The 26,641-nt window shown below is 35.9% G+C and overlaps 1 protein-coding gene across 3 annotated transcripts in view; it reads left to right on the forward strand.

Annotated features, from left to right (window-relative positions):
• LOC120529404 (calcium/calmodulin-dependent 3',5'-cyclic nucleotide phosphodiesterase 1C-like) overlaps positions 1–26,641 on the forward strand; it is a 697,603-nt gene that overhangs the window by 543,844 nt on the left and 127,118 nt on the right. For all 3 annotated transcript variants that reach the window (XM_039753171.1, XM_039753172.1, XM_039753173.1), the window contains one exon: positions 5,132–5,252. In XM_039753171.1, the coding sequence (XP_039609105.1) occupies positions 5,132–5,252 (121 nt within the window). The remainder of the gene's footprint in view (positions 1–5,131; positions 5,253–26,641) is intronic.

A 26,641-nucleotide genomic window follows, 5' to 3' on the forward strand; every position in this document is an offset into this window, starting at 1 on the left:
AGGGACTTCATCCAAAATGTATTTGCATCCATTCCCAATGTAAACACTCATAAAATTATAATGGCTGGAACTTCCATCCATCCATCATTCAACCCACTATATCCTAACACATGGTCACAGGGGTCTGCTGGAGCCAATCCCAGCAACACAGGAAACAAACCCACAGGGTGCACACACACCAAGCACAATTTAGGATCGCCAGTGCACCTACCCTGCATGTCTTTGGACTGTAGGAGGATACCCACGCAGACACGGGAAGAACAAGCAAACTCCACACAGGGAGGATCCGGGAAGTGAACCCAGGTCTTCTAACTGCGAGGCAGCAGCGCTACCACTGCACCACTGTGCCACCTGGCTGGGAACTTTAATTGTGTTTTAAATCCAGACCTAAAAAGGTTTCCTTCCACAGAGGTGATGACAACTAACACTGCAAAGACAATCACACAGTTTGTAACTGACCACAACTTATCAGACCCCTGGAGGTTTCAAAACCCAAACTCAAGAGTATATTCCTTCTTGGGTAGCAATGATGCACTGGTGAGTAGAATTGATTATTTCTTTGTAGATAACAATTTCTTACCTACGATTAAATCTTGTAAGTATGACACTATTTTTATTTCCGACTGTACCTCTTTGATCTTGGAACTAAAATCATTATGCCCCACACACTCATCTCGCAGATGGCGTCTTAACCCACTTTTATTAGTAAACAAGAACTGTACAGAATTTATATTCTTAGAGACAAATACATCCTCAGAGGTTTCTGCAAGAATACTCTGGGAAACCCTAAAGGCCTTCTTAAGAGGACAGATTATCTCATATCTTTCCAACAGAAATAAATTGGAAACCAAGAAGGTATCAGAGCTAATTAGTGAAATTACTAGAATAGATCAAGAACATGCCAGGTGTCCAAGTCAGGTACTTCATAAGAAAAGGCAGGCTCTGCATTCAGAACTGAACCTCTTAACAACTAAAGAAACTGAACAACTCATTTGTAAATCAAGACATCAATACTATGAACATGGAGAGAAAGCTAATAAGATCTTAACACAACAAATTCAAAAGCAATAAGTTTGCAATGCAATCCCAGCAATCACCAACACAAACAGAGGCACAATCATTGACCATAAAAATATAATGCACATATTTAGAGACATGGTGGCAAGGTGGTAGCGCTGCTGCCTTGCAGTATGGAGACCTGGGTTCTCTTCCTGGGTCCTCCCTGCATGGAGTTTGCATGTTCTCCCCATGTCTGCGTGGGTTTCCTCCCACAGTCCAAAGACATGCAAGTTAGGTGCATTGGCAATTCTAAATTGTCCCTGGTGTGTGTATGCTCTGCGGTGGGCTGGCGCCCTGCCTGGGGTTTGTTCCTGCCTTGCACCTTGAATTAACTCCAGCAGACCCCTGTGTTAGGATATAGCGGATTGGATACTGACAGACTGATAATGACTGACTTTTAGAGACTGCTATTAATCTTTATATTCTACTGAGTGTAAAGAAAACAAGACACAATCTAAAGCATTTTTGGATTCATAACAGATACCACAAATATATACTCTTAGTGCAGAGGAATTGAATAAACCTCTGGTACTATCAGAATTACTAGATGCTATGAACTCACTTCAGAGTGGGAAAGCAGCAAGCTCTGATGGCTACCCTGCCAAATTTTATAAGAAATTCTCAACTCAGCTAGCTCCCCGTATTATTAGCAACATTTACAGCAGCTAGAGACAATACAATTCTACGTCAAACTTTTCGCTAAGCTTTAATTACCATCTTCCCTAAACAAATTAAGGACTTCTTACAATGTGCATCATACTGACCAATTTCACTTTAGAATAATGATGTTAAGATACTCTCCAAAGTCCCAGCTAGAAGGATGGAGAAAGTTATCCATTTGGTAATATCACAAGACCAAACTGGATTTTTTAAAGGCAGACACTTAGCTTCCAATCTTCGATGCCTGTTTAATGTTATATATTCACCCACAAAGTCAAACACTCCAGAGATATTATTATTGTTGAATTGCAGAAAAATCATTTGATATGGTTGAATGGAACTACCTTATTCACTGCATTGGAGAAATTTGGGTTTGGCAAGAACATTAGTGCATGGATCAAACTACTGTATACCAATCCAGAAGCTTCAGTTTGTATTAACAACATTAATTCAGACAACTTTAAACTAGAACATGGTACCAGACAAGGATGCCCCCTGTCACCACTGCTTTTTGCAGTCGCCATTAAGCCACTGGCAGTTCACTGTCAAAATGCTTATGAGATAAAGGGGATTATCAGAGAAGGACTTGAACAGAAAATTTCTCTATATGCAGATGATATAGTACTGTAAATATCTGATCCACAAAATACTGTGCCCACAGTCCTAACATCACTAACAGAATTTCAAAAGATTTCTGGTGTCAGAATCAATTTGAATAAAAGTGTTCTCTTTCCAGTGAATTCTCAAGCACACAATATTAGATTGGACACCTTCACTTTTATCATCGCAGATCAGTTTAAATACCTAGGTGTAAACATCACAAGTAAACATAAAGCTCTTTATCAACAAAATTTTGCCGTCTGAATGGAAAAAATCAAAACTTGCATATGTGGTCAACCCTTCATCTTACTTTAGCTGGAAGAATTAACACTGTTAAGATGAATATGTTTCCTAAGCTTCTCTTTTTATCTCAAAACATTGCAATATTACATAAATAAATAATTTTTTAAGAAACCACATTTATTTGAAATTCAAAACATCCACATATTCAAAGGGCGACCCTGCAAAGACCTACGTATCCAAAGGGCAGCAAATATACAAGCTATAAAAACCCGGACATGGACACAAATAGATGAACAAACACAGGCTTGGTTGCAATAGAAAAAAAATCCTGCAGTACTTCTTTATATTCCTTGCTTTGTACCCCAATAAATACAAGTTATCGCCAATATACTAACATCCCAATGGTGCTTCACTCACTCAGAATATGGAACCAATGTAGGAAGTATTTTAAGATAGAGAAGCTTTTATCTGTGGCATCTCTGCACGAGAACCACCTTTTTCCACCCTCTCAAACATACGCAGTTTTTAACGTCTGTAAAACATTCAGGATTAAATCGCTTAGAGATCTGTACATAGACAATGTCTTTGCATCCTACAAACAGTTACACTCCAAATTTAACTTTCCAGCAACACATTTCTTTCACTACCTTCAAATTAGAAACTTTGTTAAACAGAACCTGTCCAATTTTCCTCACCTCCCACCTACCTCTATGCCGGAAAAAATATTAATCAATCTTGAGGACTCAGACAGGATCTCTATAATATTTAAAACCATTTTACAGTCTCTCCATTTCAAAGATCCCATAGTATAGTGGGAAAAGGTTCTCTCACTCGACATCTCAGAAAAGCAGTGGAAGGTAGCAATGTACAGAATTCACTCGAGCTCGATATGTGCAGAGCATACAATTATTCAAGTCAAAATTATATATCGAGCACATATCTCTTACTTAAAATTGTCCAAAATGTTTCCAAGGCAAGATCCAACTGTGAACGCTGCAATCAAGTTCCAGTCTCACTGGGCCATATGTTTTGGACATGCACCAAATTAACATCATTCTGGACCAAACTCTTTAAATGCCTTTCAGACAGCCTCGAATTCACAATCCCAGCTAACCCATTAACAGCTGTGTTTGGTGTACTTCCAGATGGGCTTAAAATGGAGAAGGAAAAACAAACTGTAACTGTCTTTACCACACTATTGGCACATAGACTTATCTTGCTCAACTGGAAGAATCCTAACTCTCCTATTCTAAGTCAGTGGGTAACTGATGTTATATACTAATTGAAATTAAAAATAATCAGATTTGCACTTAGAGATCTGTACAAAACATTTCCAAGTGATATAATCAATTTTAGAATAAGCATTTAAATTAAGGAAGCAGATTCTCTTCCCTCTTTTTTTTTACTCCATTTATCTTTATTCATTTATTAGTTTATCTATTTACTTATTTTTACTAGCTTAAAGTTTTACTCTGCTGGCTTAGCTCTCTTTCTCAGGGATGGGGGTTAATTTGTTTCTAACCTATTTTTGTAAAACCAAAAAAAATTATTGTCTACAGTGAAGCCATATTTACTGAATCAAATGTGGCCCTGAAATCAGTGAAGTTCATTGCACACTGGAGTTGAAACTTCCTGCACTTTTCAATAATTTATTCAAGGCTGAATATATGGTTTTGGCAGAATTGGCTTAGGTCTGAAGCCTGCCTAGTTTTTTTGCAGCCACTGATCAAAGGCACTTCTATTAAGTACCACCTTGGCAAACCTTTACCACCTACACTGAGCAGGCAGATACCATGATAGTTTTTACAGTGGCTGAAGTTGCCATTTTTTGGAATCGGAATGATGATGCCACATTTCCAGCCTGATGCCCATACTGAGGCAATAACTTTGTGCAGCCAAGCAAAAAGGTTGGGTCACTATGCTTAAGCATTCACGCTGTAATACCATCAATGTGTGGTGCTTTGCTCACTTTAATTTATGGGCAGCTTTTGTCTCCAAATATAACAGGAAATATGTATAAAGACTTAAGCTTTGGATGTTTTAATTACTTATTGAACATACCAAATTTTATATAACATTAAAAACCTTTAATTCTGTTTATTATTATTATTATTATTATTATTATTATTAAAATTTCTACAATATCTGAGGCTCATTTCCTCCAATAGCCTCTTTACTTTCTATCACTTTCAGAGTTGGTATGATCATGATGCCACAATGTTCATGGCACTAATAATATCCTGTGGCTAACCTAACAACAGAGCAGTTGCAACGATAGAACTAATTCAGTAAAGGATAATGATTCCCATGTTTGTTTGAAGCAAATAATTATCATTAATACAAGGAGAAAGTAACAGATATTATCAGAATGAAACAATTAATACAAGTGGGTAATTTCAGATGACCTAGAAAATTTTGTAGGAATTACTATGTGTAAGTTAAACGGTTCTTATTTGACTTTATATTTGCTCATTCATTTTTTTTTAATATTTAGCTTTATACTGTTGCATTCTAAATTTGATTGGACTTATGATTTACTCCTATCTTGGAAAATTCCCTTTATTTACAGAATTGACAAGCCAAAAGCCTTATCTTTGCTGTTGCACACTTCTGATATCAGTCATCCTGCCAAAAACTGGGAGCTACATCATCGCTGGACCACATCATTACTTGAGGAATTCTTTAGACAGGTAACAATAAATAATTTGGTTGCTTATTTTAGTAAGAAAATTCATAAAACAAAATAAGCAAACATTCGTACGTGTTTATTTGTTTCATTGTAGGCATGGCAAAGACATAAAATCAGATCAATAATGTCCAATGTGCTGCATTGGGCTTCAGGGGAAATTTAGTTTCATTAAAATGACTTATAATCAATGTGGCATAAACATGCTCAAATACAGCCAAAGATTTAAGAAAACACATTTCTGAAAATATATGTTACATTTTTTTGTCTTTAAAAATTCTTTCTGGGCTGAATACACTTTAGTCAGGCTTCTGTTTAACTGTGTCTGAAGTTTTGAATGTCAAGGAGTCTTATGGAATTATTATTTGCATTTTATATTTTGAAGATTTTTCATATTATTTAGCCTACATTTCGTAAATTTCGTGCATTCATAAAAATCAGTGATGCGGAAGGCACATTATTGAAGACTATGGATTACAAGGCCTCTTTATGTGTTTAACTTACCATTTGACTTAACTTCTCCATCTCCCAGTCCTTAAAACTTTCATTAAGTGACTTTTGGTCTGACCTGAGCATTTAGTTGAAATTAAAAGAACACCATGTTTAAAGTAACTTCCTCATTCATGCTGTTTTGCCAGGACACTCCTGCTAATATGTATCAGATCCCAAGTGAAAACATTCAGTCATGGTTATGATGGTTTAGGGGCTCCTCCTTTGCATTCTGTGTCACTCATATACTGTAAGTCAGTTTTCTGGTAACAGGTCATTAGCAGTTCTGGTAGAAAGTTCCTTAAATAATAAACATTGGCTGTGTTCAGTCATACAAAGAGATTACTTCTCTAAGGAAAGAACAAAAACGGCCTATGGGTCTGTTGCATTGAGTGTCTCATTTACTGTAAATGTTTCCCAATGTTTAAGTCTTGTTGAACACTCCTGTGACACCCTGCTTGCCCAAACCTGAATAGATATCTAACTATTGTCTTCATTTTAAGCTTTCTTTTGAAAATTTCTACTTTCCCCACAAGTAGAGCCCATCTGAAAATCTTTTGATTTACTTGATATGATGTAGTGGGTTGTAGATCATCCTGAAAAAAAAATCTTAATCACTATCAAAAATTCAGAATTTGGGTGTTATAAAATGGAAGGACGAAAATTGAAAAGAACCCTGTTGAAACTTTGCAGCAGGTATTATTATTTAAGGAAATAAATCAATTAACAAAAAAATAAATAAATAACACTAGAATCCCTGAACCCTTGTTTTGCAAATATGTCAATAAGCACTGTCAATTAACAAAAAAATAAATAAATAACACTAGAATCCCTGAACCCTTGTTTTGCAAATATGTCAATAAGCACTGGTAGCAGGCAGCCTGCTATACCGTCCTCCACTGACGGAGCTGAAGTCGGACACAAAGTGCTCCCAGCTCAACTCTGTTTATCTGGGTGAGAGGTGTCTGGAATTGTATAGGGTAAATAATATATCGTTATTTGGAACACATACATTTCATGTGTATTCTGTGTCCACAACGATCTGGGTAAATGTAGGATGACAGAAAATGTGAGGCTAGAAATGTTGAACATGTAACTAAAACAGAAACGTTTTTCACTTATAGTATGAGGGACATTCAAAATGTTTCCACACTTTTATATATTCGTTGGAAACGGTGAAGGTGGGAGGAGTAGTAATTTGTCATGTCTGAGAGTGTCATGTGACTAGTTCTGTTTGGAATGCTGGCTGCCCTTGCAGTTTAGTATAAGAGTTGTCACCCTGTGCTGAAGATGGCTGCAAAACTTATAAATTGTGCCAAAGAGGAACAGCGTTCTGTCACACACTTTTTGTGGGCAGAAGGTGTTCCGGGAGCACAAATTCATCTCCGCATGTGTGCTCAGTATGGGGATAAAGTTCTGTCTTGTAGAGTTGTCTATAAGTGGATTGAAATGTTGAAAAATGGCTGTACTAATGTGACGGTTGCAGAGTGCTCTGGACGTCCAGCTACAGCCACGACCATTAAGAATGAAGAAAGAAACCTGATGTGAAAGCAGCGGTGCGGTGCATCAGTGGCTACACCCTCAACCAAGAACATTTTTTGCTGATGGCATTAAAAAGTTGGTACGATGCTGAGAAAACTGCCATCGCAAAGGTGACTATGTAGAAAAGTGATGTAATTTGATTTCTTAATAAATAGTTTTAAAATAAAGTGCCGAAACTTTTTGAACGTCCCTCGTAATAATGACAAAATGCTGACATGAAGTGTATAATGTGTGAAGATTGAAGTCCAGATATCAAATAAAAACTTTCACAATAGTTATAAAAAAAACAAGTGTGCCTTTATTCAAGAATAAAACCAAAAAAAATAAATCTGTGGTTGATGCCTGGTCAGAACTATTTGTTGTACCGGAAATTAAAGATACAATGCCCCATAACCACTATCAGACTATCATGCGGCATTTGTGCTTTGACAATAAATAACTACAATATGACAGATTTGCTCTGATTTTGGACATCTGGCAATGTTTTGTTGAGAACTGTGTTTTGAGTTACAACCCAGGGCAATAAAATACTGTTGATGAGCATAAAGGTCATTTATCTTTTCTTGCAATACATTCAACCAAGCCTGAAAAATTTGTCATGACGTATTGGAATGCAGCAGATTGGGAGACAAAAGCACATGTGCAATGCCACTCCTTACTGTATTTAGGAAAAGATCCCAGATCCCAATGGCATAGCATTTTCAAATAATGATGTTTTCATGTATGATGTGTGTGTGTGTGCATACGTAATAAGAGGCAGAGACGGATTTGATGTCATTCGTGTGGTTACTGGAATTTAAAATAAACACCTTTGCAAAGCTTTAATGAAGCAAGTGTGATTTTATTCAAGAATAAAACTGAATAACAAAAAATTTAAGTGACAACAAAATACCAAGAACACATGATTCACTAGCATTTGTGTGTCTGCTTATATCCCTTCAGCGATATCTTTTACATGTAGCAAATATTTACACCAGGTGTTACAGACTCAAAACAAATATGTTTTTATTATGTAATAGTAATAATAACAGCAGCTCACTACTCAAAACAGGAAGAACCCGAGCTCAAACCCACAACCTCTTGATTATAAGGAAGCAGTTCTGATTGACACATTTGCAAAACAAAGACACTGATGTGAAGGTGCGAAAGAATTTAAGGTGGGCTGGCCTTATGACTTTTTTTGTAGGCTTCAATTAACAATGACGAGACGTGTATAATGTGTGAAGACTTTGGTCCAAACATTAAATAAACACATGCGCTTTTATTCAAGAATATAACCAAAGGGAAAAAAATGCTTTTGATTTACATGTGGCTGTCAATGAGTTAAAAACTGAAGCTCAAATGTCAATCGACAGGGAATGTACACCTATTCTTGAATGGTATAGAGGTAAGAACTGCTGCCTTATAACCCAAAGGTCCCAGATTCAAGACTGGGCTCTCCGTGTTTTGAGTAGTGAGCTGCTCTTATTATTATTATTATTATTATTATTATTATTATTTCTACAATATAATAAAAACATACATTTGATTTGAGTCTGTAACACCCAGTGTAAATTTTGTCTACTTATAAAAGTTAGCGCTTGTTTTTTTATTATTCAGTTTTATTCTCTCAGTGACATTGACGTGGTACAACAAACTTGCCTCTCCCTCTCTGAGTTGATGGCATTTATCTCTATTCTTTTCACAAGAGCAGCGCTGTGACTGATGCTTGCTCAGAACTGTTTGTTGTAGCGGCAATCAAAGATATGCTATCCTGTGACTTATATTAGACTAGACAAGGCGGGACCATAGCAACAGACAGCTTCTTCACACTGCTTTTGCCAGCTAATAGACTGTTGTTACGCAACACAACTCTGCTTGGCACCATAAGTAAAATGGGACTTTTACCTGCAGCTAAAGTCACTTTAGTACACGAGCAATTCGCCACACTAGTGTTCAGATTTAACAGTGCCGTGCTGACAGTGTATGCGCCCAAAAAGAAGAAGCCTTTGATTTCAGTCTATAACAGGGATGGGACCGCAGGCTGTTTGTGCTGATCAACACATTTACAAAACAAAAGATAGTGATGGAGAGGTGTGAAGGGATTTAAGGTAGGCCAGGATTACAAGTTTTTTCGCAGGCTTCAGGAATTCTAGTGTTAATGAGGAATACCAGAACAGAGGTGCAGATGCACTTCTGACACTGGAAAAAAGTGTTGCGGGCTGAATAATATTTCAAAGAAATTAATTGGCATGGGTGGCTATGGTATTGTTGGCATCAATAAATGAGGCTCTCAATATTGAGAGGAACAGAAAAGAAGATTAAATGATCAGTCACCAAAGATTATATATTGTTCCACAAAGATATTCCTGTCTAAGCATCATACTTTTAAATAGGAAAGTTTTGTTTAATAGCCTGCTGAGACTGAGTAATTAAGTGGGAAAATGAGTGGGATAGGATTGTATTTTTTTGCACTTCTTTTTAAATAGATAGTGCAGAGATTTAGTCTACTTAGCCATGGGCTTTGTCAAAGAAATAAACTGAATTAATGAAAAAGCTTTGCATTCTGCTTGTGCCATTATGGAAATAAGGTTTATCATTGCTAAAGGAGTCTGACAGATTGTGAAAAAATAAGACTTTATTAATTTTTTTTTTCAATATTTGGCAGGAAACTAGAGTGACTAAAAGATCTAACAGCAGCAAAAAACTAAGGACATGGAATTCTCCCAAAAATTAGGAGATTAATTGAATTTAAAGCAAAAATGGAAATAAGTTTGAACAATGTAAATATATCTCAAAATGGATTTGGCATACAGAGGAAGCCGGCCTTGCCAAAATAGATTTTTTTTAAAAATTTGCATTAAATGACGTAAATATTGTTGGCCTGAATTTGTTTTGATTTTTTTCAAGGAAATCTCTATTTGGAAACTGTGGAAAAGATATGTATTATTCAGTGTTAATTTTGACAATACATCTTGATTTAGGTTTAGTCTTAGTCTTCTGACTAAATTTGCATTTTAATTTTAGTCACATTTTAGTTATTTAATTATTGTTAGTTTTAGTCAACAAAAAATACATTAATTGTAGTCAAAAAAAGTAAATCAGTTTTAGTTGACTAAAAGTAAAAGTAAATTAGTCAGTCAAAATCAGATGGATATCTTATTTAACATATGAATATGTACAGAATATATTGTACTGTACCTCTAAACTATTATACTAACATGTACACTATTGATTCAAATCACATGTAGTGATTATTGAACATAACATGAAGAATAGGTGTAGAAAGGATTTACTCCAAAAGATAATGGTCAGATAATGGAAGTTGTGGTCTGTCATTACTGTTTTCTGACCTTCAATATGCCTTAGTTATGCTGTTGTAAGATTTTACCAAAAACACTGGACCTAATAGCACACATTTAATTCCAGCACAGGGTTTAGAAAGAATGAGATCTTCATGAACTATCGGATTTATCTGACCATTTTTAAATTTATTCTCTAATAGTTTTTCTCCAGCAACCAAAAAATACTGTTTAAAATAATAATATTTTAAAAAAAAAATTTCCAACATTTTTATATCTGTACTGTTTAATTAGTGAATTCCAAACTAATACAGGTAATTTACATTAAACAAACCCTTAAAATCTGTTTTTGTCAGAGAATCCCTCTGTTAGTTTTGCAGCATTTGCTATTCTAATATTTATATTCTCATCATTAGCTTGTTAAAAACTCACTAAAGAGTAACATTTAACGGATGAGTCATTTTTTTTATATTAATCCAGTATTTCAGAACTCTTGTAAAAGAGTCTTTTCTAAGCTGTTTTCAAAGAGTCTCACATGAGTGATCAGACTGTTATTGCTTAGCCTGTGTGCACATCCACAATTACAAAAGTTACCTGTTGTCAGTTAATTCTGAGAGACTGCATTACATTCACTAATGTACAATTCTAAAATATGACATAAATGCTTTTACTACGTTCTTCACATTTTAGGGCTTATGCTCATAAACATTAGCTTGTCCCCAAAAACCCAAACGAATACTACAAATTAAGTGCCTACGGATTCATATTCAGGAATGAAGCAATGCTGTTTTTCCATATTATACATGTACATATCGTATTAATTGGGAGCACTGAAATCCTAAATACATTTTATGTTATTATTAACAAATGAAGCAGCTCATTTCCTGGGTGATGTAGACAATTTACACAGATACTTTGTTTGAAATAAGCCTCGATTTCTATTTCCTATTACTATTGTTGTCTCTGCCCCTGTACCCTTATGCTGCAACCATGAAATGTGTCCACCAGTTATGAAATGGATGGATGCGCAGATGAACATGTGTAGATGTGTTTATTAAAATCAAGGAACAAATGTGAAGCTTACATTCCTTTATTGGGACTGTGTAGGACACTGTATTAAAAGTGATGAATCCCCGCATCATTTCATCTGCTGTAACAAATGCCTAAAATTACAAGTTTAAGCAGTTACAACTTACTTCAGTGGCTGAGCACATTTAAATGAACTTCCAAAGCTGTACGAATCTTTTTTTAAGCAACTCATAAAGAGGTAAAACTGGCAATAACAAAATCCTGTGTGTGTCTTTTTGGTTTTTTTTTTTTCTCTCCATTATTAAGCATGTTTTCCTCAATTGCACTTGACACATTAGAATTAGCAGGATGAACGAGTTGTTACTCGGGTTACAGTGGTAACTGGATAATGTTACATACCTTGGCATGAATCTCAGGATGGTGTGCCTCTAGAAATGTTTCAGGTTTGTGGTGTTCTTTCCTGTGAGCTCCATTCCACATGGCTTACACTGGGCTTTATTTTCGTCAGCATTGTAATTAAAGTTGGACCATGTGTGACTGCTTTTTTTCACCCGAGAATCACATTGGCCGACATAGTGGAGAGGAGTAGAGCAAGATTCTGGTTGACGTGATGATTTTCTGATGGTGCTGAAATGAGTGTAAACCAATTACAAGCGTGCATGCAAGTTATTAAAATTGCAATGCTGCATTCATGCTCGTTTTGCGTTGATAGACCATGTTTATCAGAGATGTGCAAAAAGCTTCACATCGCTTATTGTCCACTTTGTTTATTTTTCGGCAACTATGATTTTAAAAACATTTGTCTTAGTTTTCATCATTGAAACCACATTTTTATTTAACGTTTGTTATGTTTTCTTCACATATAAAATTTTGTTAGATTTTATAAACAAAATTAACATTTGAATTATTAGGATGTGAAGTTGCAATTAACAGTTCTTCCGTTTTCTCTGTCCGTTAATACCTATCTTTTGATCATGGATTAATGTTTGGGCTTTCATCACCTGAAAGTTCATGACTTCCCTGACATTTCACTTCAACATAGGTCATTTTGAGGTAATAATCATAATACATTTAAAACAAGTCATTAACAGAAAAATATTTGTGATCCTATTAAATAAAAGCATTCATCTATTTCTTTCCAAATTAAAATCCCAGTCAACTAAAAGAACAGGTACTGTGTATGTTGTAAGATATCAGTTAATCTTCGGTAGTGTCTTTCAGTCAATCACCATTTCTCACATATATCTGAAAATGTGGTCCTTATATTGCAGCTCAAAATGAATAAAGACAGTGGACGCGCAAATACACCTCCTTAATATTTAACAACATTTTTCAGAGTATACTATAGTGACCTTTGTTTATGAATAAAGCCTTACAATATTGCAACTACATGATAAAAAATGGGAAAAAAATCCTACTTTGGTCACCACGATTCGGTCATTGAAGATTCAGATCTTCCCTGTCTAAAATCATGTTTTGATTTGGACTTTTCAAACAAAACATTTAAATTTAGTTGAATGTTCTCATATATAAATATACATACAGTAAATGGTTTTCAGTTCCTAAGTTAGATCATAGGGTGAGCCACATGCACCAAGACTGTAATAAGTTAAGTATTGCCCAGAACAGGCTTTTGATTTTGAGTTGTCACTTGTGTCTGGTTAGCTGAACAGAAGTTCACTTGAAAGTAATAATATAGTGCTTAAATTTAAAAAATAAACAGTTATGAGTAGCTGCTTTGTACAATGTAAAAGGTTTGCTGATTTTGGTTTTGTTTTAGGCAAGGTACAGTACTTACTTTCATTATTCCTACCTCACTTTCTATTATTATAGGTAGAGTCTGCTATGATCAGTAAGATGAAAATCAAAGAGGATAATCAGAAATAGAGGATGCCAAAGGAATATGCAAAAATTGTAGTCAGCACTAATTGTCAAAGTTAGTGATGAGCAAAACAGGATATCATCTTTGCAAGGTTCCATCACTGGCCTATGACACATTGCAGTCGCAATCAAAGCGTTTCAAGAAAATTCATCCAGCAGGAGGAATTCTTTCCAATTTAAATTGCTGTTATTATCTGTGGGTCTCCAAAAAAGTTTTCCAAATCTTGATTATTCTCTGGCCATTAATCTACATGTAATATCTTGACATTTCAATGGGTTTAATTTAATGCCAGCTTTAAAACATAAATTCATCTGAAAGTGGGAACAAATTGAGTTCCTTGATTTTGTAAATACATGGAGACTTTGAGTAATGTAACCACAGTCATTTTAAGATGAAAAACAATGCAATTTGCTTATTAAACAAGGGTTACAAAAGAAACATATACACTTAAACAGTATGTATAAACAAAAGTGATAAAGAAAACAACTCAAAATAGAATGAATAAAACAAAGCTACTACTATCACTTGCCAGCTACAGGGGAAACTATTAGGGAGCATTATGATGTACATCTCCCAGAAGTAAATATTTATTTATAAGCAGTCCCTAAGTCTAGAGAGGGAGCAATGGCCAATTTATGCAGTTAGTAGGTGCTACTAATGTTTGCTACAAAAGCTTTTACACTTCCTCCAGGAATCCAAAAGTGCTGATGGGCATGATGCAGGGTAAGCTTGGAGTTGGGAAGGGTCCTAGGTGCTCTTCTCTTGGGAGGAAGGCAAACTAGAGTAGGATAAAGAGAATACAATTTGAAAAAGTAACCGAGGAGTGGTTGTTGTATGCAAAAAGCTAAGCTGACCAGCAGCCGTACAAGCAACTTGAGATGGCACTGTGTAGTGAGGCCCTGAGGACAAATGAGTTTCAAAAGTGCCCAGATACAGTCCATAATAGAAATCCTAGGTGAATGGTATGGTGGCACAGTGGTTACCACTACTGCTTTTATTCGTTCAGTGTCGTAGATTTAAATCGCAGCTCAGATGCTGTCTGTGTGCCATTTACACTTTATTCCCATGTGAACTGTGGGTTTTTGTCCAATGGACTTTTTTTGGTTTCTGCTTTACATCTGATGCCACTGCTGGGTTAATCTATGCCACTTGATGAGCCTGAATTGGATTAAGTGGGTTTCTGCATGTTATGTTTTTTGCTATAATCTTATAAGATCCATTTCCTTTTCATTCTTGTTTAACACTAGAATTACCAGAGCCTACGAAAAAACTCATAGATCCGGCCCACCTTAAATCTGTTCGCACCTATCTCTCAGCATATTTTGTCCTGTAAATGTGCCGATTAAGACAAGCAGCAAGCAGCTTGGTATCCCATCCCCCACCGCTGCAGAACATGCACAATGTTCTCCCAGCTCATGCCTTGATTAATTATCTGGGAGTGAAGTGCTGGAGTTTTAGAGTAGAAATAATAGATCGTTTTTTGGAACACATGCATTTCACGTGTGTTCCGTTTCTACAATAATCTGTGTAAACACATTGTTAAAACAGAAACGTTTTTCATATTTTAGTAGTAAACGACAAAATGTTGGCATAATCTATATAATGTGTGAAGCCTGAAGTCCAAAGATCAACTAAACACTTTCACAAAAGGTTCAAGGACAATACAACAGCTTCTGTGGCATAGCGGTAAGACTTGCTGACTTGTAATCTAGAGTCCCTAGTTCGATCTCGACTGCATCCCACATTTGCCGTTTTCAGTAGTGAGCTGCTCTTATTCTTCATATTATAGAGTACACACGTACATGTACAGATGGTGTTCATTTATAGGACTTGTAAAAGTTACCTTTTTTTCACTTTTATTCTCTTAGTCACGATCACGATACATACTACTGCCCTAGGGATCTGACGCTGTTAGTTTTTATTTGAAATTGGAAGTAACTTTAGATGTGACTGGTATTTTGAGGCAATGGAACTGGACATTCTCTGATCTGGAGGGATAAAAGCTGACACGCAAATGCTGCTGAATCTGCCTTCTTCGTATCTCACCGTCACTTGACTGTTTTTTATTCAGTTTTATTGAGTGTTCCTGCCCACGCTGAATTAGTATGCGCCTTATCGTCTATGATGTCAAAAAAAAAATCCAGAGACATAGTTATATATGATACTAGCAGAATACCCGCGCTTCGCAGCGGAGAAGTAGTGTGTTAAAGAAGGTACGAAAAAGAAAAACTTTAAAAATAACGTAACATGGTTGTTAATGTAATTGTTTTGTCATTGATATGAGTGTTGTTCTCATATCTATCTATATATATATATATATATATATATATATATATATATATATATATATATATATATGTTTCTCATATATATATATATATATATATATATTGTCAGGGATGCCAGGGGCCATGACCCGGCCGGGACGCCAGGAGGGACCGGAAGAGGGTCAGAGCCCTGCCTGGACCACGTGGGGTTCGCCTTCCGGGTTGCTTTGGGGACCACGGGTCAAGGGCATGGAAGCCTTTTCCTGTAGGAGCCCGTGGTCACCGCCAGGAGGCGCCCCAATGCCTTGGGGACTTGTTTCCCCAGCACTCCTGCCACACCAGGAAGTGCTGGGGAAGATTATAACGCCGCCGGAGAGCAGCCGGGAGGACAGCCGGCACTTCCGCCACGCTGGGGCTGGTAACAAGGAATGCCGGGAACACCAGGTGCTCATCCGGGTCAGCTATAAAAGGGGCCGGAGGACGAAGCAGTGGAGAGTGGAGGCGGCCCGAAGAAAGGCATTGTGGCCAGGACTTTGTGTTATTTGGGGTTTGTGCACTGAACTGGGTCTTTGTGACCATTATTTGGGGGCATTATTTGGGGGTCTTTGTGACCATTATTTGGGGGTCTTTGTGACCAAAGAACTGTAAATAGTGTAAATAAACGTGTGGTGGTTGCGAAAAACAAGATGTCTGCCTGTCTGTGCTCGGGTGCCGTTGACAATATATATGTTGTTCTCATATCTATCTATATATATATATCTCTATCTATCTATATATATATATATATATACCCGCGCTTGGCAGCGGATAAGTAGTGTGTTAAAGAAGGAAAGAGAAAGAAAAGGAAACATTTTGAAAATAACGTAACATGATTGTCAATGTAATTGTTTTGTCACTGTTATGAGTGTCGCTGTGATATATATATATAGCAAAATACCCGTGCTTCGCAGCGATGTCATGTGTTAAAGAAGTTATGAAAAAGAAAAGGAAACATTTTAAAAATAATGTAACATGATTGTCAAAGTAATTGTTTTGTGTATTTGGCGGCAGCGTCACAAAGTTGTTTTCGTCTAGCTGCATCAGAAAATGTACCACGACGTCTGACACGCCTCCTTTTACTGTTTTCTCACAGCTTGGATTGCTGCTGTCATATATATATATACACACACACACATACTGTACATACATACATACATACATACATACATACATATATATATATATATATATATATATATATATATATATATATATATATACACACATACATACATATCTATCTACATATACACATATATATATATACATACATACCTATCTACCTCATATATACACACACATACATACATACACACACACAAATTATATATATGTGTGTATGTATGTATGTGTGTGTGTGTGTGTGTGTGTGTGTGTGTGTGTGTGTATATATACACATACATATACTTGTGTGTATGTTTGTATGTGTCTATATGTGTGTGTATAGGTTTGGTCACTGAGTGCAAGGGAAAAATAATAAATTATAGTCTATAAGTTATTAAACAGTAAAACATTAATGTTTTAAGAAGTACAGGTACATTGAAATTACATTTTCTATGTGAACGTTCAAATTTGTGCCTCTGGTAATGTGCCTTACTGGCATTTAAAGAAAATTAGTTTTGTGTCCTCTGCAGTGTTAAGAGAGAAAGGCTTTGGTTTGGGATAAAAGGAAAAAAGGTGTAAAGAAAGGAAAGTTGCCATTTCTTTTATATAGTATAGAGAGATGTGTTCGCTGACGTTATGATCGCCTTTTGGGGACAGTCGCGGTGGGTCTTGTGTAGACTGGTGAGACGTCCCCGCCATTAATCGGCTGTGATGGCACTGTCAGTCCTCCACTCCTGTGCATGTCTTCAAAATCCGAGCTGAGGACCTCATAATCGTATACGTGCAAAAGAAAGTGTGAATCGCCTTAATATTATTTTGCCATGGTGTAGAAAAGGGGTCCCATGTTTGCACTTGTCTGGGCTATAGCGCAGGGGGAGGATGAAAAAAATTAAAAGTGCTCACTTTGACTTAAGGCAGAAGCGCAGTCAGCGTCTCAAAGGCCGGCACAGCTATGCAAGCTCGCTGGCTGCTCGACTTTTGCTGGGCAGGAGACCCCAGTTTTTGCAGACACGTTCATGATATCAAAAGTCTCAGCGCTCTTTGGAGGTCATTCATATATATATATAGCAAAATACCCGCGCCTCGCAGCGGAGAAGTAGTGTGTTAAAGAAGTAATGAAAAGAAAAGGAAACATTTTAATAATAACGTAACATGATTGACATTGTCATGAGTGTTGCTGTCATATATATGCCTGCCTAAATAAGTCACCCTCGCTTTGCTCTTACTTTTTTACCGTTCATTTAATCATGGCTAGTGGCAGAAAAATTATAAAATGGAAGGAGGATGGCTTTACCAAAACAATTATTGATGGCGAATCGATTATTCATAAAGCTTGAATTGGTGATCTGTTTTTCTGTGTTAACCTCATATTTTTCATACTTCTTCTCAAACTAAGGTGGTGCGAGGGTAAAATGAATCGGGATGCGCTGATCAATGTAATCCGTGTACCAGGAAATCATGCATTGACAAAAGCTCCCCTTTGCTTGTAATGCAAATTGTGATTAAATGCATTATTTTTTAACGCGTTATGGAGCACATGCATCGAAGCTTCTCAGCTGTGCTTGTGCTAAGAAAAGAAAAGATTTTAAAAATAACGTAACACGATTGTCAATGTGACCTTTTGTAAGTAGTGCCTGGAGGATTCAGTGTGGAGAAACTCTAGAGACAGTGTGTGTATTAACTTGTGGATTTTTCTGTGAGTATTTGGTGGTTGTGTGACGAAGTTGCTTCGAAAGACGACGTTAGCCGCGGAGCTCAGCTCAGAGCGAAATAGGTAAATGGGAGGGAGATGATGACGTGACTCCCCACCCGCCTTAACTGTCAATCCCCCACAAACACAGTCTCGGAATTTGCATAAGCACACCCCTTCACCTACAATTTTAACTTAGTTACAAAGTGATCAATACTCTTGTTTATATCCTGCGTCCTCTCACTTGTATCCCGCATTACGCTGTGGGCATGTGAAAGCCAGCGTAGCCTGTCTATGAACTTAATTTAAAGTTTAGGTTTACACCTTGCTTTCTTTCGAGTAGCAGCACTCATGAATATGGTAGTATATGTCACTCGCTCGCTTCTTATTGTTTCGCTGCCTTCTCAATTATATAATGCACGTTTTCTTCAGCGCTTTTTGGAGGTCTTCCTGGTTTTCTACGCACTGCGTTGACAGTCAGTTCACGTGATTACGTGGGAAGCGATGTCACACGAAACTCCGCCCCCCACGTCTTTCCAGCTCAACTCTATTACAGTTAATGGAGAAAAATACCTTCCAGTTATGACCATTACACGTAGAATTTCGAAATGAAAACTGCCCAACTTTTGTAAGTAAGCTGTAAGGAATGAACCTGCCAAATTTCAGCCTTCTACCCACACGGGAACTTGGAGAATTAGTGATGAGTCAGTGAGTGAGTCAGTCAGTCAGTCAGTAAGTCAGTCAGTCAGTCAGTGAGGGCTTTGCCTTTTATTAGTATAGATAACTATGTCTGTTTTTTTTGACATCATAGACCATAAGGCGCATACTAATTCAGCGTGAGCAGGAACACTCAATAAAACTGAATAAAAAAAAATCAACTAAAGGTGAGATACGAAGAAGGCAGATTCACCAGTGTTTGTGTGTCAGCTTTTATCCCTCCAGATCAGAGAATTTCCAGTTCCATTGCCTCAAAACACCACTCACATCTACAGTTACTCCCAGTTTCAAATAAAAACTAACAGCATCAGATCCCTAGGGCAGTAGTATGTATCGTGATCGTGATTGAGAGAATAAAAGTGAAAAGTCCTATAAATCTACACCGTCTGTTACAGATGCAAACCAAGTGTATGTGTGTACTGTAAAATATTAACAATAAGAGCAGCTCACTACTGAAAACAGCAAATATAAGAGGCAGTCGTGATCAAGCCAGGGACTCTTGATTACAAGTCAGCAAACCTTACCGTTACGCCACGGAAGCTGTTGTATCGTCCTTGAACCTTTTGTGAAAATGTTTATTTGATCTTTGGACTTCAGGCTTCACACATTATACAGTTTATGCCAACAATTTGTCATTTACTACTAAAATATGAAAAACGTTTCTGTTTTAACAATATGTTTACACAGATTATTGTAGAAACAGAACACACATGAAATGTGTGTGTTCGAAATAACGATCTATTATTTCCACTCTAAAACTCCAGCACTTCACTCCCAGATAATCAATCAAGGCATGAGCTGGGAGAACTTTGTGAACATTCTGTGGCGGTGGGGGATGGAATAGAAGGCTGCTTGTCTTAATTGGCACATTTATAGAACAAAAGATGCTGAGGGAGAGGTGCGAACGGATTTAAGGTGGGCCGGATCTACAAGTTTTTTCGTAGGCTGTAGTAATTCTAGCGTTAAATAGTTAATTGTAAAAGTCTAACTTGTAATTTTGTAATTCAGTTATTAAATATTGGTGGAGTATTTCTTGTACTTGTACTTGTAAGTTCTTTGAGCACTTGCAGTTTAATTGCAGTTAACATTACTTTGTCTATTTCAGTTCTGCCTCTTTCCTTCCTTCTCCTGCAGAGCGAGTGTATTGTAAAACCAAGCTTTAGAAGACAAACTTTTTTTATTTTTCATGTTGTACAGTGCATTCCACTAATATTGCCATCTTTGTAAATAAAAACAAACTGGGCTATGGAATTAATGTCTTCATTGCTTATTATCCTTGATCTTTCATTCAAAGTATTAGCAACAATGTGATCTTTAATTAAAGTAAAATGATGATGTTTTTAAGTTCATGTACGTTTATAGGAAAATTAAAGTAGTCAGCTATGACTTGACCTGTTTCACTGTGGTATAAATATGAGATGACACACAGGTCAAATTCCCTTAGTCATCCACTTTCTAACTATCTTATTATATGTGGCTTACTGTAATGACCTAACTATATTAGTGGTCAAATCAGTTATTGAATCAGAAACCATTTCTATTATACACTAATTGGTCCAGAGTTGTCCCCATTAAATATACCACTCACTGAATTATACCCGTTCAGTTATATTGACAAAAAACAAATATATACAACACTTATAACACAAAAGCCATCACATCCATCAATATACAAAATAGTCTATGTTGCTGGTAAATTGTCCTATCCCAATAAATCCTCTACCCTGTGAGGACAGGCAGGCCTACATTCTAGGATAAAATTCTTTCACTGTAAAAGTCCTCACATTCAAATGAAAGAGATAGAGCTCACCTGGTGTCAGCCGCTTTGTAAGGCTCCACTGTGATGCACAGGTCACCGAGAATCTGTCCCTCGCTAATCGGTTCACAGAATGTGTCTTCCTGTTATGACCTTCATCATCTTGTATTCCCTTGGGTATTTCTTCTGGCTCTCGTGTTTCCTTGACCTCAGCAGGTCCTAGTTGTGGCCATTAAATCCCTAAGTATGCTGCTCATGCACTCTTCTCCTTCCTACATTTTGTCCCAGACTGGATTTTAAATATCCCCAGCAGTCACTTAACAGATTCTCTGTGGTGGCCTACCAAGACCAAATTAAGAGATTTCCACTGTAAGGAACTTCAAATTTTCTTGCTGTTTCCACAATGATACAAGTAAGAACAGACAAAAGTAGGAAACAGGGTTTATATAGGATCTATATAATAAAAATTCTATGACTATACAGTGTTTACACACAAATATACACGCATATATATTCTGCCCTGTTTCCTCACATTTTATGTAGCTTGGTTACAGTCCATCACAATGGGAAAGACCAGAGAACACAGTAATGATGTGCATCAAAAAGTTGTTGTGCTGCACATAAAATAGCTATAAGAAAATAGCAAAGTAGATGATAGCAGATGAAAATGTCCATTTCCACTATCAAGGCAATATCAAGGCAATAAGTAGAAAGTTTAAAGCAAATGAAGATGTGAAGAATCGATCTGAAGAGGACAAGTGTTCATACTGACTCCAAAGTGAACAGAATACTTTGAGTAGTAGAAGAATCTCCGAAGATCATAGCTAGAGAATTGCAGACATTAATTAAATCTTGGGGTCAGAAAGTCTCCAGAGCTACAGTGAAACACAAACTCAAGCGCCTACACTTTGCCAGACGTAATCAGAGCTTTCAATGGGACCAAGTTGTATAGTCAGATGGACAAAGACAGAGCAACAAACACCAAAGGTGGCTTTGACATAGAGTGAAAAGTACCTCACCCTCCATGGTGCATTATATAATATTAGGCAAAGGACAACTTGTTATGATACATGGTATCATGGACCATCAAGCATCAGTAGACATTAAATAAATACCTGACTGTCTCTGTTGGGAACCTTAATTTAGGCCATGGTTAGAGTTTCCAGCAGGACTGTAATTCAAAGCACACCTCAAAACCAACACAAAAATGGTTCAGTGACCACAAAATCGAGGCCATCCCAGTTCCCTGACCTAAATTCATTTTAAAACCAATGGGATAAGCTAAGCAGGAGATTCTACAAAGTTGTACTTCAACATCTGAAGGATGTGGAATGAGTCTGTATAGAGGAACAATCCTAAGATGTCTTGTCATGTATACTCCAACATCATTAAGCATTAAAGTAGAAGACTCAGAGAAAGGGGTGCTAATAATTGTATTTTAAGTAAAGTATTTGTTTTCTGATAAGAAATTCTTTTTCCATTCCATTTTTTTACTTCAGGTTACATTTTTTGATTTTGTTTTGGTTAGATCTTGAATGAAAAATAATGCAAATAAACAATAAACAGTTTTTTTCATCTAACTTTACTTTTATTAACTAAGGGTGAAAATATTAATGGAGGGCACTGTACACTTCATTTTTCCTTTACAATTAAAAAAATGAAATTTGTTATGGTGTAGATAGCCCTGACACACACATTACCACTTCCTTCTGTTCATGAATACACCAGTTACCAGAAGTAGCATGTTTCAATATACAGTATTTCCTAAACTTTTTTTCAGTAATCATGCTATGTACAGTATTAGCCTTCAAACCACACAAGTTCATAAAAGCAATAATATTTAGTCTTAGTTTGGCTCCCCTGTAATCACAAGGTTTGGAGGATATATTTTATCTTAAAATTTGTTAGATCTAATTGTGACTGTTTACTGGCATACTTGAAAGGAAAGTGTCCACAGACCAATCAGGTCTGACTGGATCAGAAAATGTTCTCACCATTTTTTTAAACATGAAAAAATCCAGTTACTTAATAAGAGTAGGTAACTCTATTATATGTGGCATAATATATTATTCATGATAGTTGAGTATGGTGGCCATCAATCCCTCGAGATTTTAACTAGGAGTTAAAAGATGAAATAAAACATTAATTGTCCAGGAAAGGAATGAAATACGTGATGTAAACTAAGTAATTTTATTTCTTAAAAAGAGAAAAAAGGAACACTGTATGTGTATATTTTAATTTCTCATAGTTGCTAGGTGTTTTCAAAATAATCTTCCTCACTCTTAAAGTGTATGCTCCTTTTGTGGCAAGTCTTAACTGCTTAGAATATCCTAAGGATCCATTAGATCCTTAGGATATCCATATATCCTATAGCTCTGGAACTCACTACCTACTAAGCTTAGAAATATCAAATTATTTTCAACCTTTAAATGTAAACTTAAAACCCATCTGTTTAATATGGCTTTTTCTCTGTGATTACAGTGGCTTTGTTTGGTTTTAATTTTTATATTTTCTGTATTTTCTGATGTTTTAAGGAAGGTGCCTTGTATAAATAAAAATTATTATTATTATTATTATTATTATTATTATTATTATTATTATTATCCTGGATTAAATGACTATTTACAAAGACTATTGTGAACTTGAGAAAGCACCAGATTAATTCTATTCTGAGATGTCTTATGCATAAAGTCCCACTTTCACTATACCTGAATTTCATGACTTAATTTAGCCTTTAAGAAAGTGAATGGCAGGTATATAAATCCTTATGCATATTATGTAGTTGTTATTGCAATATTACAATATCTTGTATATAACATGATTCCTATTACATACAGTGCGAGGTGCACAGAGAGAAGTCTGCTGCCACCTGCTGTGTTCAACGTGCAGAATAATTTAACATCAGCCTGGGAATGCTGTGCATCTTGTTAGCCATGCTGTAATAAGAAAAATCCCAAGGACTGATAAGAAGGAAGCTTGTTTTATATTTGTTACTGAAAAAGTGAATTGATAGTAGACAAGAATGTACTATATTAAAGGTCATGAATAATTTAAACCTCAGGAGCCCTTTACTTGCTAGGCACTAGAATGGAATGTCAGTAATACAGGAAAAATAATTATAGTTTCAAACACGCATATTCTAAACTCGCCATAAACAATTATGCTAATGTAGTAGATTCTTTCTTCTTTGCATATAAGAATATGCACAGCTGAAATTTCCTTCATACTTTTATTGCAGACAGCTTTCAAAAGTATCAAAAGGAAAATTGCTATTTGATGTTAAGACCTGGGATTATCTGAACTCAACATTCAGCAGCATCTCAGTGGAGTTACTACAATTTGGGATTTTGTCAACCCCTAAACCCTAATGGCCACAGGTTCTCTGGTTAAGAATGCCTTCTATAATTCACGGATTCAGGATCATTCTTCCCTTTTGTCACAGGTTACTAGCACATAACACCTTAAACTTTTAGCTGCTTGTTTGCATTAGGCACCCACGATTCCTTTCACTGGAACTTCAGTATATTGCAGCAAATGGAGGTTCATTTGTCAATTGGTAGATAGCTTAGTCCATAGCTTGATTCACTCTGACACGGCTTGTTTTTCCTTGTAGTCAGGCCATCCATTTGTTTGTAGACCTTTGCTATAGTCTAGGCTCCAGGTTCAAACTTATGTACTATTATCAATCTGAATATATAATAATGGAAAAGGCATTTAGTTGGTCTTACAATATTCAAACTATTGGCATAAGACCTTTGCTGCTATGGAAGTACTCTTTTAATCTAGAGGGCACTCAAAATGGATTTTAAGATATCTGGAAATGCATTTTAGATATCTCAAATTGACTTACAGATATCTAAAAATGCATCTATTTTACGATATCTAAAAAGCATTTTATGATATCTTAAATAGATTTCAAGATATCTTGAAATGATATGCTGTACATTTTGAAATATCTGAAATGCATTTTAAGATATCTTTAATGCAATTCAAGATATCTTGAAATACGTTCCTGTGCATTTTGAGATATCGCAAATACATTTCGAGATATCTTAAAATAACTTCCTGTGCATTTCAAGATATCTCAAATACATTTTGAGATATCTCAAAATCACTTCCTGTAACATTTCCTATTCTTTCAATGGGACTTCCTGTCTATTTCGAGATATCTCAAAATGAATTTAAGATATCTTGAAATACACAGGAAGTTATTTTAAGATATCTTGAAATGTATTTGAGATATCTTGAAATGTGCAGGAAGTCATTTTAAGATATCTGAAAATGCATTTCAGATATCTCAAAATGAATTTGGGATATCTTAAAATGAGAAGGAAGTTATTTTGAGATATCTCGAAATATAATTTAGATATCTTAAAAAGCATTCAAGATATCTTGAAATTCTTTTTTTTCAGATATCTGAAATACATTTTTAGATATCTAAAATTAATTTCATGATATCTTAAAATGGGTCTCTGCTCCATTTCAGATATCTAACAATGTATTTCAAGATATCTCAAATTGTATTTCAAGATATCTAAAATGCATTTTAAGATATCTTTTAAAGGACACTCAATTATTTCAAGATATCTCAATAGCATTTTCAGATATCTACAATACAATTTAAGATATCTCAAATACATTTCCAGATATCTTATAATAAACAAGTAGTCCCATTGAAATAATAGGCAATTTTACAGGAAATGATTTTGAGATATCTTGAAATGCATTTAAGATATCTTAAAATGCATGAAAGGTCAATTTAAGATATCTGAAAATTCATTTGAGATATCTTGAAATGCAGACACAATTATTTTGAGATATCTGAAAGCGAGTTTCAGATATCTTAAAAAGTAAATTACATTTTAAGATATCCAAAATTCATTTTGAGATATCTCTAAATGTTAATTTGGCTTGCCATAGAACTCTATAATCTAAACTTCACTTACTGTAAAATGTCCACCATCCCCACATTTTGACACCTGTCAATTTTGCTATATGTTTTGCTAGAGAGAATGGAGAAACAAGGGGGTTTCGGTTGGAGAAAACCCCAAAACCAGTCCCTTTAATAGTACAAACTGATCAAATGTTATACAGTAACTCTCCATCAGATAACAAATGGGTCATGGTGGGAAGCAAAATCAAAAGAAAAGAGAAGGCAGAAAAATGTGGACTTTTTTGGATGTTTCTGTAGAAATTAAGAAAATTCCAAACTGTTACTCTAAAGTACAAATTTGTTTGTCTCTATGTTGATTGTACCCTTTGAAGATGAGAAATTAGGGTTAGAAATGCATGCAAGGGAGCTAGTAGTGAATGGAAAGCAATGTAGCACCTGTGTCCTCCAGAGAACATCTCTCAGTCAGCACAGTAAGCAAAAGTCAAGTAAGAAATTTAAAGTCTGGAATGTTAAATTCCTAATTAATTCTAGAAAAGAGATCAACATAAGCTAAAACAGTAGGCTCCACATTCCCTTTTTCATTTTCCTAATTACAGAATATTGTTAAGGTATATGTTAATTTATCTTTATATTTCAGTCTCAGTTCTTTAAATGATTTCAAAAACTATTCATATCAGCAGAAAGTACCATGAAATATATCTAT

This window comes from Polypterus senegalus, chromosome 5 (genome assembly GCF_016835505.1).
Source record: "Polypterus senegalus isolate Bchr_013 chromosome 5, ASM1683550v1, whole genome shotgun sequence".
Lineage (NCBI taxonomy): Eukaryota > Metazoa > Chordata > Cladistia > Polypteriformes > Polypteridae > Polypterus > Polypterus senegalus.